The following is a 15,864-nucleotide window of genomic DNA, read 5'->3' on the forward strand; positions in this document are numbered from 1 at the left end:
TTCCATTCAAACACCTCTCATGGTCAAGATTTGGCCTGTGGTCTGTCTATTGACTGTTCCCGCCCTCAGCTTTCATTGTAGAACAAAGTGTGGATGTGGGAGCCAGATAACTGAATACAGTTGCACTGACATCTTGAGGTCATCTCTCATATCTCCATTAAACTTCACAGTGACATCTAGTGGTCATGTTGTTCTAGTGCATGGGTGGGCAAACTACAGCCCTCGGGTTGCTTCCGGCCCATCAGACATTTTTATCCATCCCCCAGGCTCCTACCAGGAGCTCACAAGTCCCTTGATGAGCACCATCTTCCAGCACGCAGAGCCACACTGCACAGGCACAACTTCACTGTGCTGTTTCCGGGATTGGAACCCCACCCAAGGTGGCAGAATGCCAAATTCCCTCCCAGTCTCCTACAGTCCCACCTGTCCCAGCTAGAGTGTCTTCGCCCATGGCGGTGCCTGGTATGGCCTCCTTGGTGCCGCTGCTGGCAGGGCCCCTAGGAGTCCTCAGTACCGCCCCCGTAGAGCCTCCCCCACGAACCATATCCCATGAGTCCCTTCTCCCTCACCTTGGTAACATCCCTTATAGAGCCCCCCCACCCATGCTACACCCCATAGAGGCCCCCTCCCCCACCAGGTATTCATGGCCTGCCATACAATTTCCATACCCAGATGCGGCCCTCAGGCCAAAGAAGTTTGCCATTCCCCGTTCTAGTGGATGGACTCCTGTGTATTTAAAACAAAATATGAATTGCGTACCATAAGCTTTGAATATCTTTAGACTGGATTACAGTTGTTGCTTACTTCAGTGCACAGACCCACTAGACCTGTCTAATGAAAATACATCAAGATGTACTTTTAATTGGTTATTATTATGTTTATCCATTTCAACCAGTTCTTCTCAACTACTTTTTTTTTAAAATGTAAGCGTTCACTAATTTTTTCCTCTTAAGTGATTTACTTTTTATTTAACTATTGCACTGCTGGCTATTATTTATTTATGCAGCATTCAAATATGGTGGATGCTTTTACAGACAAAATTATTGATTTTTTTCAAAAGCCCTCAGAATTTCTGTCTGTGGAAATTTTTAATTTTTTTTAACAGATTTTCTTTGAACTAATTAAAGGACTTCTACCCAGGCAGCCATTTGTTTGTCTATATTGTTTCATTCAGCTTCCTCAAATAATGTCATGAGAGCTGTATAGTTTCCTGTGTGAAGTACATCAGAAATCTGATTTTTTTAATTTCTTTTGTGAAAGTACTGGGTTTAATGTTACTTTAGTAATGTGATTTTCCGTTTTTTTCTGTTTTGGGGACCGTGTAATGACAGAGGGATCTCATGGACCACCTTCCATGTCATCTCCATAGGCCACAGTTTGAGAACCACAGCTCTACTGACCTCAATTTGCATTTTATTTCAATAGTTAACTGTTGCTGTTAACAGCCTATGCCTACTTGTATTTTGTGCCTGCCTATTTATTTTTTAACTTGATCCCTATTATCTTTATTGACGGCACACTGTCCCAAGTGCAAAAAACTCTAAGGTCTGGTCTACACTAGAAAATTAGGTTGTCTTAACTATGTAGCTCAGGAGTGGATTTGGGTGTGAAAAATTCCACCCCTGTGTGTAGTGTGGTTAAGCTGACTTAACACCTAGTGTAGACAGCGCTAGGTCAATGAACAAATTTTTCTGTCGACCTAGGTATTGCCTCTTGGGGCTTGTCTGCACTTGAAATGCTACAGTGGCACAGCTGCAGCACTTCAGTGTTGAGACTGTATATGCCAATGGGAGGCATTGTCCTTTTGATGTAGGTAATCCACCTCTTTGAGAGGTGGTAGCTAGGTCGACGGAAGAATTCTTACATTGATCTAGCCTAAGCTGCACTAGATAATTAAGACTGCTTAACTACGTTGCTTGGGAGTGTGAAAAATCCACACTCCTGAGCAGCAACATTACGCCAAACTAACCCCCAGTGTAGATAGTGCTAGGTCGATGGAAGAATTCTTCTGTCAACCTAGGTCCTGCCTCTCAGGGAGATGGATTACCTATGCTAACGGGAGGGGTTCTTCCATCAGCATGATGCAGCAGCAAAGCTGCAGTGGTACAGCTGTGCCACTGTAGCATTTCAAGTATACAAAAGTCCTGGGTCTTAGGTTGGCTAGCTGTGCCACCCACGGGTGTGGATTTTTCATACCCCTAAGTGACGTAGTTATGTTGACCTAATTTTCTAGTGTACAGCACGCCTTAATCTCCACATATGTGACCATCCAGAGGTGTGGTTTATTTATTTTTAAATCCAGAACTGGATTTAAAATATTTTAATTCTCTTTCAGAGAGAGCAAAACTATGCATCATCACTCTCAGGCAGTACTTTTGATCCACGGATATTGGCTCATTTATTTCTTAATTTAAATAAGATTGGCAATCATGCAGAAGGCTGCGAGTTTGTCACAGAAGTCACTGATTCCGTGACCTTCCGTGACTTCTGCAGTGGTTGGTGCCCCTGCGCCAGTTGCACTGGCTGCTGCTGGGGCAGTCTCAGGCTACCACACCCCCATCCCCCAGCAGCAACAGGAGTTTGGGTTTGGGAGGGGAGCAGGGGGTCGGGGCACGGGACAGGGTGAGGCGGGCGGGCTCTGGGAGGTGTGGAGCCAGGTAGGGAGCCTGCTGACCTCGCCAACACCCCCCTCATCAGCACCAGTGGGAGTCCTGGGCTATGTACCATTGCCCGTGCCCCCCCAGCACCAGTGGGGTCCCGGGCCACACACCACTGCTCACGCCCTCCCCAGCACCCACAAGGGTCCTGGGCCGCACACTGCTGCCTGCACCCCCCCCCACAGCACCTTCAGTGCCCCCAGACCGCCCCCTTCCCTCCTCAAGCACCCATGGCACCCCAAGGCCACTCCCCCCCCCCAGGTTTAATCAGGGGTATATAGTAGAAGTCATGGACAGGTCATGTGCTGTGAATTTTTGTTTACTGCCTGTGACCTGTCCATGACTTTTACTAAAAATATCAATGACTAAAATGTAGCCTTAATCATGCACAACAAGCTCCTCATTTGGCAGAAGACCTTGATTGTAGTCTTTAAAAATATCAATAGCCAAACCTTGTCCTTTGTAGGTGTCTTTGGTACATACTTTTTCGCTTACAGGCATCCCAAATGTAAGAGAGACAAATTACTTGCTGTTGAAAGAAACCAATTTATTTTTCTGAACAGTGCTTCCTCGACTCATAGGGTTCCTTCCTTCTCTCCCTTGAGAGATATCGTTCCAAGATTAGTTCCTCAAAAAAAAAAAAAAAAGATGAGATAACTAAACATTAAATAGATAAAAAGCAGGACCTGACATCACTTCAAGGTTGGAGCAGCTGAAGGGAAGTTTTCTTTGGGTTTTTTGACTAACTATGAGAGAGTAACTGAGAACATTTTATCAAATGACCTAAGTGTGTAAACATAGTTCTTAAGACAAGTATTTATATTGTGATATTTCCTAGCATATTCACATTTCTCATTGACTTTGCTTTTTCTAAAATATTTAGAGTAAAAAGGACTTACTTGTTTAGCGAGAGAACAGTAATAATCAGCTAGTTTTTACTTGTGGTGTCCCACAATGTGAAAAAAGTATGGTTTTAAATAAAGGCCTACAGCACTTTTATCATTTATAAACAAAGTTGATGACAAATCAGGCAGTTGTTATAGACACAAGATAATGTGATTTTTTGCAGGATTGGGTCGTAGTAAATAAGATACCTGCTCTTATGGAATTATTTGTAGTTAAAATAGTGTATACCAGTGGTTCTCAAACTAGGGCCGCCGCTTGTTCAGGGAAAGCCCCTGGCTGGCCAGGCTGGTTTGTTTACCTGCCGCATCTGCAGGTTCGGCTGATCGTGGCTCCCACTGGCCACAGTTCGCCGCTCCAGGCCAATGGGGGCTGTGAGAAGGGCTACCAGCACATCCCTTGGCCTGCATCGCTTCCTGCAGCCCCATTGGCCTGGAGCTGCGAACCACAGCCAGTGGGAGCCGCGATCAGCCAAACCTACGGTCGGGGCAGGTAAACAAACCGGCCCGCCCGCCAGGGGCTTTCCCTGAACAAGCAGCAGCCCCAGTTTGAGAACCACTGGTGTACAGTGTATCGACATGCTCTTTGAAAGATAGAGTGCATTTGATATCTGGTTTGATATGGTTAGTTACACCAGTGCATTGATGTAATTACATAGGTGCAAATTTCCCTAAACTAGAGACGCTTAAATGGAGAGAGGTTTTTATAGGTGGCTTATGAGCAAAAGTGAATTTGAGGGAGGGACTTATGATTTGGTAGGCTCATATATAGTAGCTGGTTGGTCCTTTCTATACATTCATATATTGAATGAGATACTGTAGTGAGGTATGTAGCTTATATTATAACTATAGAAGTATAATCTGAAGATATCAGGTTTTCTTCTGAATTTGAGTGGAAAGTGAGCAGGAATATGGAGAAGAGTTAATGTCTAAGTTTCTTTAACTCTGGTTTCCATATTTTCAAATGTTTGGATTTGGTACTGGATTTTATTTTGTTTTTTTGGTTAAGTGTAACATTAACTTTGAATTTGCTGGCTTTGGTATTTGGTTTTATTATTTCAATCTTCTTTGAAGTTTTCCTCTATCACCATACCCTCTTTCATGTTACTGATACATATTTGCAGTCATATGTCCTGTCTAACAAAGTTTTTGTCTGATCCATAAGTCTTAAACTTTTTTAAAAAGAAATTTTCTGTAACACTTGGAAGATATTTAGTTCTAAATTTGTGAAATATTAATGTGATGCAAACTGTCGCAGGAGTCTTTGTGAGATTTGTAACTTTGCAGAAGACTGTTTTCAATATGATGGATTTTATCTGAAACTTCCAAAACTGCATATATAAATTTCTTACACACGGCTTCAGCTTTACCTCTGATATTTCTCCATTTTCAGTCAGAGGAGGAAAACAATCTTAAACTTTAAGGGCTTTTTAAAAGTTTGATTTTTTCATGGAGCAATCATGCAATATAACTCCACCCTTTATTTAAAAAAAGGTTACTTATTGGCCTGGTTGCCTGGCACACGATGGGACAGCTGGAAATACAGTGAAACCCTTAACCATTTTGTAAGGAAATAATTATTGCTGTAGAAGTCAGAATAACATTAAATAATAGATTTTCAAATTTTAAAACTGTATGACCTTGTTTTTTCAAGCTGATATTGTTTGCTACATATGCTTTAATAAAGATCTATTTTGTCTTTCTGTTTTCATTCTATTAGATCAACTGGTTATTCTGAGGTGATAGTCATTGTCGGAGGCTGTGAACGAGTTGGGGGGTTTAATCTGCCATACACTGAATGCTACGATCCTGTGACAGGAGAATGGAAGTCACTGGCTAAGCTCCCAGAATTTACCAAGTCTGAATATGCAGTGTGTGCTTTACGGAATGATATTCTTGTTTCAGGTAAATAATTCCAGGAAGCTTAAGCATCGTGATGACAGAGGGAACATCCTTGGATAATTTACAGTTCTTTAGGAGATTGTTGCTCTTTGAACTTCCAGAAGCTGCTGGAATGAAAATTTCACGAATTTCACTCCCTCTAGCCTATGTGTTGCTTACTAAATCATCTCCCTTAGTATGTGTTGAGCATAAACCCTATGCCTATATTTGATAGCCACAAATATTTTTCTTATTGTTTTTTTTTAATCATTAGTAATTACAGCCATGGCTGAAGTTTCATCAAGGAGTCTGGGGATATAATATCGATATGAGTAGAGCTTAGAGCTAAATGACTGTATGAAGTGACCCACAGTCCAATATGTCCTCCTCCATACTGGTTAAGTATGCAGCTTTTAAATATTAGTGCTCAGGTTCTGCAGTGAAAACACATCAAACCTTTTTTCAGCATAGAAATGTAGAGTAGAAGCAAATACCTCACCCTTCTTAAATCCTGACCTGGAGGTGCTGAGCACCTTCATCTCCCACTGAAGTCAGTGGCAGTTGTAGATGCTCAGCACCTCTCAAGTTTAGACCAAAAAAAATAGTTGTTTGGGTCCATGTCTGTCATCTGGACCAATGGTGACAGAATCAGCTGGATACTAACTCCTGTCCTGGAACTATCTATCTCCCCCATTACATTTGTTTGTTACCTCAAAGCAGAGTGGATTTGATTTAAATCAATTTGATTTAAATCATGATTTAAATCACTAGTCAGGAAGACTCGATTTAATCATGGATTTCTACATAAAAGTGCATTTTTGTTGGTTCTTATAACTTTAATACATATTCTTCACAACTCAGAGATAGATGTAGATTTCATTTTTAGAAGGTACACACTATACATTTTTAAGGTGATTTTGAAAACTTTTCAGATTAGTTTTTACAGCTATATCAGAAAATGATTGGTTATTTCATTTACCAAAGGTAATTGAAGCAGATATTTATGAAGTCACTGGGAGGTGAACTATCTCCAATTCAACAGGTTAATCATTAATATTTGGAGGATTTTCTTTCCGTGCTTGTTAGGAGGGGAACATCCCCAGACAGACATTTAAATTGTTTCATTTAACTAAAACAACAATGTTAGGTATTCTGGATTTTTTTCTTCAACAGCAAACATATAATAGTTTAATAAAACAAGCATATGAATTTTTGAATTTAGTTAAATATTCAAGTTTTTTAAGATCAGGTTTGTTTTTGTTAAAATTGTTTAACTGAAATAGTTAAATGAAATAGTCTATTTCGATTTTTTTTAAAAAAATATGTCAGCCAGGTCAGCAACTTAAAATATTGACTTCTGCAGCTAACTCAGTCATCTTCACCTTCATTTTCTTGTTTGTTCATTATCTGGAAAAGAAAAACAAGTTTTCCTGCTTTTTCAGGTCCCAAACGATTTATCAGTTTGGAATGAATTAGTCCAAAGGAAGAAAATATTCTTTGTACTCCGGCAGAAGAAGCTACTGCTGTTGAAAGTGAGATTATCACTTCAACAGTCTGTGAATCCAAGTGCTTTAGTGACTTCCACCAGTTCACTGATGTGACTTTCTTTAAAAAATCATCAACAAACGTATATTTCTTGAATGGTTCACTCTTAGCTCTGAAGTTTATTATAGTTGGCATTATGGCATTATGATTGCTGGATGTCTATGTCATAGCCAACTCCTCTTCTTCAGTTGTTAAGGTTTGACTGTGGTACTGAGTATTGAGAATATTCGCAAGAAAATGAGCTGGAGATAGTGCTTGTCCCATTTTTTTTTTGAATGCTTGTAATTTAACTCTGTCATTGCATATTTCTCTTTTTAAGATCTCACTCAGTTCCTTCCAAATTTCAACAGCGCCAGCAATAAAACAGCTAATTCTCTGCATTTTGTTCAAGGCTGCAGATATAGGCTTCAGGGTATTCAGTATGTGTTCAACATTTCTCTTAAGCCCAATGTTGAGAACTTTGGCTGTGACGGTGCCATCTATTTTTTCATTATTTTGTTCACAAACTGTGATCAGATTAGGCCAGTTCTTGATAGAGTGCTCAAAACAGTCCACTACTGAGTTCCATCACATGTCTTGTGGGAAAGTTAGCTTGGTTCCTCCCACCTTTTTCAGAGCAGCTGCTGCAAAGTGGTTGTTTTGGAAGTATTTTGCAGTTTCAACATTAGCCCTTATTTCTGGAACACTGAAGTCTTTGGCTAGGAGATGCATCAAATGAGCACTGCAACCGTATGTTATTATCTTGGGACTCTCTTCAGTCTCTTCTGAATTTCTTCTCATCTTGGATACATTTGCAGCATTGTCTGTGACCAAAGCTGTGTACTAGACATTTGAATTTTTTTTCAACTTGTTTTAGCTTTTACTGCTCCTTCTTGTAAGTATTCTGCTGTGTGTGCATTTCCTGATGTATCAATTGTTTCTGAAAGGAAAACATTCCCTTCTTCTGTTGTCATACAAGCACATACAACAGGATCATTGTGGACATTGTTCCACCCATCAAGACTCAGGTTAACAATTTCACCCTCTAGACCTTTTGCACACTGTTCAATTTCTCTTTCATACTGTCATAAACAGATAGCTAAGGGTTAATGTCTCTTCCACCTGAAGCACCTGACCAGAGGACCAATCAGGAAACCGGATTTTTTTCAACTCTGGGTGGAGGGAGTTTGTGTCTGAGTCTTTTTTCTGCCTGCCTGCTTTCTCTGAGCTTTGGAGAAGTAGTTTCTACCTTCTAGTCTTCTGTTTCTAAGTGTAAGGACAAAGAGATCAGATAGTAAGTCTATGGTTTTCTTTTCTCTTGGTATTGTGCATGAATATAAGTGCTGGAGTGCTTTGATTTGTATTCTTTTTGAATAAGGCTGTTTATTCAATATTCTTTTTAAGCAATTGACCCTGTGTTGTATCATCTAAATACAGAGAGAACATTTGTATGTATTTTTCTTTCTTTTTATATAAAGCTTTCTTTTAAGACCGGTTGAAGTTTTTTCTTTACTTCAGGGAAATTGAGTCTGTACTCACCAGGGAATTGGTGGGAGGAAGGAATCGGGGGAGATCTGTGTGTTGGATTGCTAGCCTGATTTTGCATTCCCTCTGGGGGAATAGGAAAGTACTTTTTTGTTTCCAGGATTGGGAACAGAGAGGGAGATTCACTCTGTTTGGATTCACAGAGCTTGTGTCTGTGTATCTCTCCAGGAGCACCTGGAGGGGGGAAGGGAAAAAGGATTATTTCCCTTTGTTGTGAGACTCAAGGGATTTGGGTCTTGGGGTCCCCAGGGAAGGTTTTTCAGGGGGACCAGAGTTGCCCCAAAACACTCTAATTTTTTTGGGTGGTGGCAGCAGGTACCAGGTCCAAGCAGGTAACTAAGCTTGGAGGTTTTCATGCTAACCCCCATATTTTGGACGCTAAGGTCCAAATCTGGGAATAAGGTTATCACATGAGTGACAGCTGGTGGGATATAGACAGAATCCAGAAGCCAGTAGGAATATTATATTTTTCTTTTCTCTGCTAAGGGCTTTTTTAGCAGAGAGAGAAACAGTTGGTTTTAAAAAGGGAACCAGAGAGAATTTTTTTTTCTGCTCTCTCTGGCAGTTTGTGGCTTGCATGTTAAGCGAGAAGCCATTAAGAGACTGTTGAGGGTCTTTTGTCATGCAATAGCCCTCCCATTAGGAGGCAAGTACCAGCACTTATATGCATGCAAATAAAGTGGTTTTTCTGGTTTACTTTCATTGAACATTAGCTAGAGAGAGAAAGGGAAACAAGCACTGTTGCTAGGCAGACTTCAGGAGGCAACAGAGAACCTGCAGTTCAGAAGATAAACACCGGAGGGCACCCCAACACAAGGAAACAGGAACATGACTTCTAAGGCAAAAATTGAGGCCGAAGAACAAATCAAAGAAGCTGAACACAGGCGGACAGATGGAGATGAAAGAAAAGGAAGAAAGCATGAAACTGGGCAGCCTTCCAAAGAGACACAGGCAGCCCAAGAGGCAGCACACAAAAGAAAACTAGAAGAAGAAGAGGTGGCCCACCGCCGAGAAATGGAAAAAGCACCAAAAAGAAATGGAAAAAACAACAAAAAGAAATGGAAAAACAACAAAAAGAGAATGAAGAGAAGGAAAAACAGAGAAAACATGAACTGGAGTTGGCAAAAGCTGGGCTGCATGTGCCAGCCAACCCTAACAACCCGCCGCCCATTATTGCTCCACAGCACAGGAAATTTCCCACCTACAAGGCAGGTGATGACACCGAGGCTTTCTTGGAAAATTTTGAAAAAGCCTGTCTTGGGTACAGCATTCCCGAAGACCAGTACATGGTAGAATTGAGGTCACAGCTCAGTGGACCTTTAGCAGAGGTGGCAGCTGAAATGCCTAAGCTGCAAATGAATGACTATAAACTTTTTCAAACCAAGGCCAGATACCGAATGGGGATAACCCCAGATCATGCCCGTCGGCGCTTCAGAACCCAAAAGTGGAAACCCGAGGTGTCATTTCCCAAACACGCCTACTACATTGCAAAAAACTATGAGGCCTGGATAACAGGAAACAACATTCAAACCTTGGAAGAATTAAACCTCCTCATACAAATGGAGCAGTTCTTGGATGGTGTTCCTGAAGACATCACACGGTACATACAAGATGGAAATCCCAAAGATATCGCTGAGGCGGGGGAGATTGGAGCCAAATGGATGGAACTGGCAGAAAGCAAGAAAGCTACTGTCAAGGTCCAAATCTGGGACTAAGGTTATTACACATACACTTTATTCAGCAATTTGCTTGCAACATCTGCTCTATTGAGTTGACTGTATCTTGGTCTTAATGACTGAACCATGTTAATGAAGTGCAGGTTCTCAATCATACGGAAAGGAGAGTTTGTTGCATAAACAAACCAGGCAATTTTTTCATCAATTACCTCTTTTTGTAATCTCCTTGTTCTTATCACAAACTTATGTATGGTTGTTTCTGCATGATGGAGTGGTTTTTTTTTTCTTTTTGCTACAGGTGATATACTGTGGCTATGTGACATACATGATGTAACTGAAACACTATCAGTGGCAGATAACTCTGAAACTATAGAAAATGATGGTGATCTTGAAGATGGATAGTCTTCAGAATCCTGTGTTTTGAGGATGGATTCTCCTAACAAAATAAGTCAATGCAGTTATTTAATTATTATTACCATACTGCTCGTTTAGTATTACTCATTGCATTCACTGACACTCAGTACTACTTTAAAGGTAAAATTATAAAAGGAAGATCTGCCTATTTCGGTTATTTATTTTTTTATCACAACTGAATCTAAAATGATAGCACCATAGAGTAACAACTATATTTTTTGCTCAAACATGAGAATTCAAGAATAGTCCAGAAGGAAGACAGGCAGTCCTTAAGAAAGAAGTATGAAACAAAAAAGTTTACCAACCTGAAGATCCTGCGTGTTCAGACATGTTGATTTCATCATCTTCAACTCAGCCTCCTCCTGAGAAGGAACATTTCTCATGATGTTGTTTCATTCGGGCAACTAGGTGTTGCATTTCTTTGTTGCGCTGTTTGCATTTTGCACACGTGTCTGTCTTACCCACAGGTAGAGGAACTTCATTAAAAGATTTTTTATTAATACATTAGAAGCAAGAGGAAGACCAAGGACAGGGTAGGCCCATTGCTCAGTGAGGAGGGAGAAACAGTAACAGGAAACTTGGAAATGGCAGAGATGCTTAATGACTTCTTTGTTTCGGTCTTCACTGAGAAGTCTGAAGGAATGTCTAACATAGTGAATGCTTATGGGAAGGGGGTAGGTTTAGAAGATAAAATAAAAAAAGAGCAAGTTAAAAATCACTTAGAAAAGTTAGATGCCTGCAAGTCACCAGGGCCTGATAGAATACTCAAGGAGTTAATAGAGGAGGTATCTGAGCCTCTAGCTATTATCTTTGGAAAGTCATGGGAGACAGGAGAGATTCCAGAAGACTGGAAAAGGGCAAATATAGTGCCCATCTATAAAAAGGAAATAAAAACAACCCAGGAAACTGCAGACCAGTTAGTTTAACTTCTGTGCTAGGGAAGATAATGGAGCAAATAATTAAAGAAATCATCTGCAAACACTTGGAAGGTAGTAAGGTGATAGGGAATAGCCAGCATGGATTTGTAAAGAACAAATCATGTCAAACCAATCTGATAGCTTTCTTTGATAGGATAACAAGTCTTGTGGATAAGGGAGAAGCGGTGGATGTGGTATACCTAGACTTTAGTAAGGCGTTTGATACAGTCTCGCATGATATCCTTCTCGATAAACTAGGAAAGTACAATTTAGATGGGGCTACTATAAGGTGGGTGCATAACTGGTTGGATAACCGTACTCAGAAAGTAGTTATTAATGGCTCCCAATCCTGCTGGAAAGGTATAACAAGTGGGGTTCCGCAGGGGTCTGTTTTGGGACTGGCTCTGTTCAATATCTTCATCAACGACTTAGATGTTGGCATAGAAAGTACGCTTATTAAGTTTGCAGGACGATACCAAACTGGGAGGGATTGCAACTGCTTTGGAGGACAGGGTCAAAATTCAAATGATCTGGACAAATTGGAGAAATGGTCTGAGGTAAACCGGATGAAGTTCAATAAAGACAAATGCAAAGTGCTCCACTTAGGAAGGAACAATCAGTTTCACACATACAGAATGGGAAGAGACTGTCTAGGAAGGAGTATGGCAGAAAGAGATCTAGGGGTCATAGTGGACCACAAGCTAAATATGAGTCAACAGTGTGATACTGTTGCCAAAAAAGCAAACTTGATTCTGGGATGTATTAACAGGTGTGCTGTAAACAAGACACGAGAAGTCATTCTTCCGCTCTACTCTGCGCTGGTTAGGCCTCAACTGGAGTATTATGTCCAGTTCTGGGCACCGCATTTCAAGAAAGATGTGGAGAAATTGGAGAGGGTCCAGAGAAGAGCAACAAGAATGATTAAAGGTCTTGAGAACATGACCTATGAAGGAAGGCTGAAAGAATTGGGTTTATTTAGTTTGGAAAAGAGAAGACTGAGAGGGGACATGATAGCAGTTTTCAGGTATCTAAAAGGGTGTCATCAGGAGGAGGGAGAAAACTTGTTCACCTTAGCCTCCAATGATAGAACAAGAAGCAATGGGCTTAAACTGCAGCAAGGGAGATTTAGGTTGGACATTAGGAAAAAGTTCCTAACTGTCAGGGTAGTTAAACACTGGAATAAATTGCCTAGGGAAGTTGTGGAATCTCCATCTCTGGAGATATTTATTAGTAGGTTAGATAAATGTCTATCAGGGATGGTCTAGACAGTATTTGGTCCTGCCATGAGGGCAGGGGACTGGACTCGATGACCTCTCGAGGTCCCTTCCAGTCCTAGAATCTATGAATCTATAAATTCCCAAACTGGGTCTCTTTTACGGCCTGCTTCCATTATAGGTTTTTCCTTCTCATGAGAGAATGGTATGGTAGATCTCAAATCAGTGAAGGCTACACTCAGAAAGAACTCAAGACTTCTGGAATATGCTGCTTAAACAGTTTCACTTTTGTTTCTACTGCCTGTCCCTCCCTTTTCACATATATCTCCAGACTTCTTCTTGTCCAGATCTGTTCTGCACCCAACAATCTTCTATTCATCGAACTTTTTGAAACTTTTCACTTTTAGAGAGAGGTAAGGGATTGACTCTGTGTACACAAATTTGCAGAGGGACAATAGGGTTGAGGTGTGTTATTTCTGACCTCTATAGGTTATTTATTTTTATTTAAAAACATTTTTGCTGTTAACAAGCATGTTATCTCTGGAGACACAATCCACAGTTTGAGAACTGCAAAACTAAGCATCTCTGATGGTATCTTCTAGACTGAGCATTAAGTCCCATTGGGTAGATAGAAAGATTAACCTAAATAATCTATACAGAAGCCCATGGAACCCCATAAGATTGGGTCCCTAATCCATGAACTATTGGAACTCATTTACAAAGTATTTCTTAAACATTACGTGACTATATTGTCTCATATTATAGAATTAGAATTTATAATCCCTGTTCCATGATGAGATATCTTTGAGCTATAATGTATCTTAATTAAAACTATCTTTAGATAGTTTTTTTTCCTCAAAAAGCATTTTATCAAAAAAATCCGATTTAAATAAAAAAAATCCATTTTTTAAATCATTGATTTTTATCCATCCTATCTCAAAATGACTATCTTCCCAAATGTAAAATATCTTTCTCATTTCAGCAATCAGTGGAACCGAGAGGGGGACATATGCATGAACCATGTAGAGGAAAATAGCCAGTGTTGTGTACATGCCTCATAGCATATAAATCTTAGAGATTTCCTTTCCAATGGCCCATCCATGCAGTGGTGCTCAAAGAAGTCTAAAGAGTGTAGGAAAAGTCACTGAAATATTTCCCAACATTAAAAAACCATTTGCTCAGCATATTATTCTGAAAGGTTTGCATAATGGGATGTATTTCTCGTGTATTTTCATGTTTGAAAATATTAATTAATATTAGCAATTCTTAGAATCATAGAACTGGAAGGACCTCAAGAGGTCATCTAGTCCAGTCCCCTGAACTCATGGCAGGACTAAATATTATCTAGACCATTTCAGAAGTAAACTGAGAGGTAGACTCAGCAAACATCATTATCGGATGTATTAGCAGGAGTACTGTAAGCAAGACACAAGAAGTAATTCTTCTACTCTACTCCATGCTCATTAGACCTCAAATGGAGTATTGTGTCCAGTTCTCGGAGACACATTTCAGGAAAGATGAGGACAAATTGGAGAAAGTTCAGAGAAGAGGAACAAAAATGATTAAAGGTCTAGAAACGTGATCTATGAGGGAAGACTGAAAAAATTGGGTTTGTTTAGTCTGGAAAAGAGAAGACTGAGAGAGGACATGAAAACAGTTTTCAAGTACACAAAAGGTTGTTACAAGGAGGAGGGAGAAGAATTGCTCTTCTTAACCTCTGAGGATAGGACAAGAAGCAATGGGCTTAAGTTGCAGCAAGGAAGCTTGTAGAATCTCCATCACTGTAGATTTTTAAGAGCAGGTTAGATAAACACCTGTCAGACTGCCTTGTTGAAATGTAATGTTTTATGAGACAACAGAATGAGATCCAGTGTCAAAAATAGCTGATAATATCCTTCTCAATACTAACTTAACAATTTAGAGAAAAACTTTACTTTTTAGTATTAATTATCTTGGAGAGATTTATTAGAATTCTTTCAGTCTAAGTTATAATTAACAAAGGATCTGTTGTCTTAAAGTGTAAGAAAGTGGTTATTTAGATTAAAATGCAAGCCTTGCCTCTTTGATTAGACTTTTCTCCAGCAGTGACATCTTCTAAGGAACAACCTACAACTAGCAAATAGAAGGCAAGAGCAAACAAACATGCACATCAGAAACAGGAGGCTTTGAAAATTGTCATCTAGGAAACAGATCTCTCCAATTTTTGTATAGCATGAAGATACCACAGTGATAGGTGCCTTATCTGAAATAGATCATGGAAGACTGTACTTTGTAGAGGGTTGGGAGAAGACTGGTGTAGATCATTATGGTACATGGTATTTTGGGGGAGTGTTTGGAAGAGATTATTGTTTAGGGAGACTACACTTCATAAGAGATGTACGTCCTCTACACAGTGACCAAGAACATCTGAAAACCTCTATCTACTTAAATTTGTATAATCACAGATGAGTCTACATCAGATGTATAGGATGTGACATTTTCCGTGGTCGTCTGCAGAGGCATATGTCAGTATCCAGCATCTCTTATTTAATAACTTCATTAGTCAAAGATACATGGGTGTTTTTCTGTCTTTTTTCATATTTTAAAGGTGGAAGAATTAACAGCCGTGATGTGTGGATTTATAACTCTCAGCTTAACATTTGGATCAGAGTTGCTTCCCTAAACAAAGGCAGATGGCGTCATAAAATGGCTGTCCTTCTTGGTAAAGTAAGAGAAATAATTCATTACTTATTATAGCTAATACATTTCCCAAATATAAGCAAAACTTAAATGTAAAACCAGGTGTAACTATTTAGAGTTAGACCACATTCCCCATCAACTCGTATTGCTTTTAATAACCAATTAATGATGGGCTCAGTCAGGTTGGCAGTGTCCATAGAAGTTAAACTGATGTTTCCTAACTTTTGATTCTTCTTCGGGTGCTTGTTCATGTCAATTCCAATCAGGTGTGTGCACGCAGCATGCACAGTCATTGGAAAGTTTTCCCTTAGAAGCTCCCGTTGGGTTGGCTGTGGAGCACCCTGGAGTGACACCTTCATAGCGCTCAATATATGACCCTGCCGACCAGGCGCCTCCTCAGTTCCTTCTTACCACCAGTGACAGTCGTTGGAACTGCAGTCGCTTGCTTAGCAAGT

General features: G+C 40.1%; 1 protein-coding gene across 3 annotated transcripts in view; it reads left to right on the plus strand.

The window, feature by feature from the left end:
- The window catches only part of KLHL24 (kelch like family member 24), a 50,852-nt gene that overhangs the window by 16,635 nt on the left and 18,353 nt on the right, over positions 1 to 15,864 (plus strand). For all 3 annotated transcript variants that reach the window (XM_050964059.1, XM_050964058.1, XM_050964060.1), the window contains exons 3-4: positions 5,280 to 5,464; positions 15,318 to 15,436. In XM_050964059.1, the coding sequence (XP_050820016.1) occupies positions 5,280 to 5,464; positions 15,318 to 15,436 (304 nt within the window). The remainder of the gene's footprint in view (positions 1 to 5,279; positions 5,465 to 15,317; positions 15,437 to 15,864) is intronic.

The sequence above is a fragment of the Gopherus flavomarginatus genome, chromosome 8 (genome assembly GCF_025201925.1).
Source record: "Gopherus flavomarginatus isolate rGopFla2 chromosome 8, rGopFla2.mat.asm, whole genome shotgun sequence".
Taxonomy (NCBI): domain Eukaryota; kingdom Metazoa; phylum Chordata; order Testudines; family Testudinidae; genus Gopherus; species Gopherus flavomarginatus.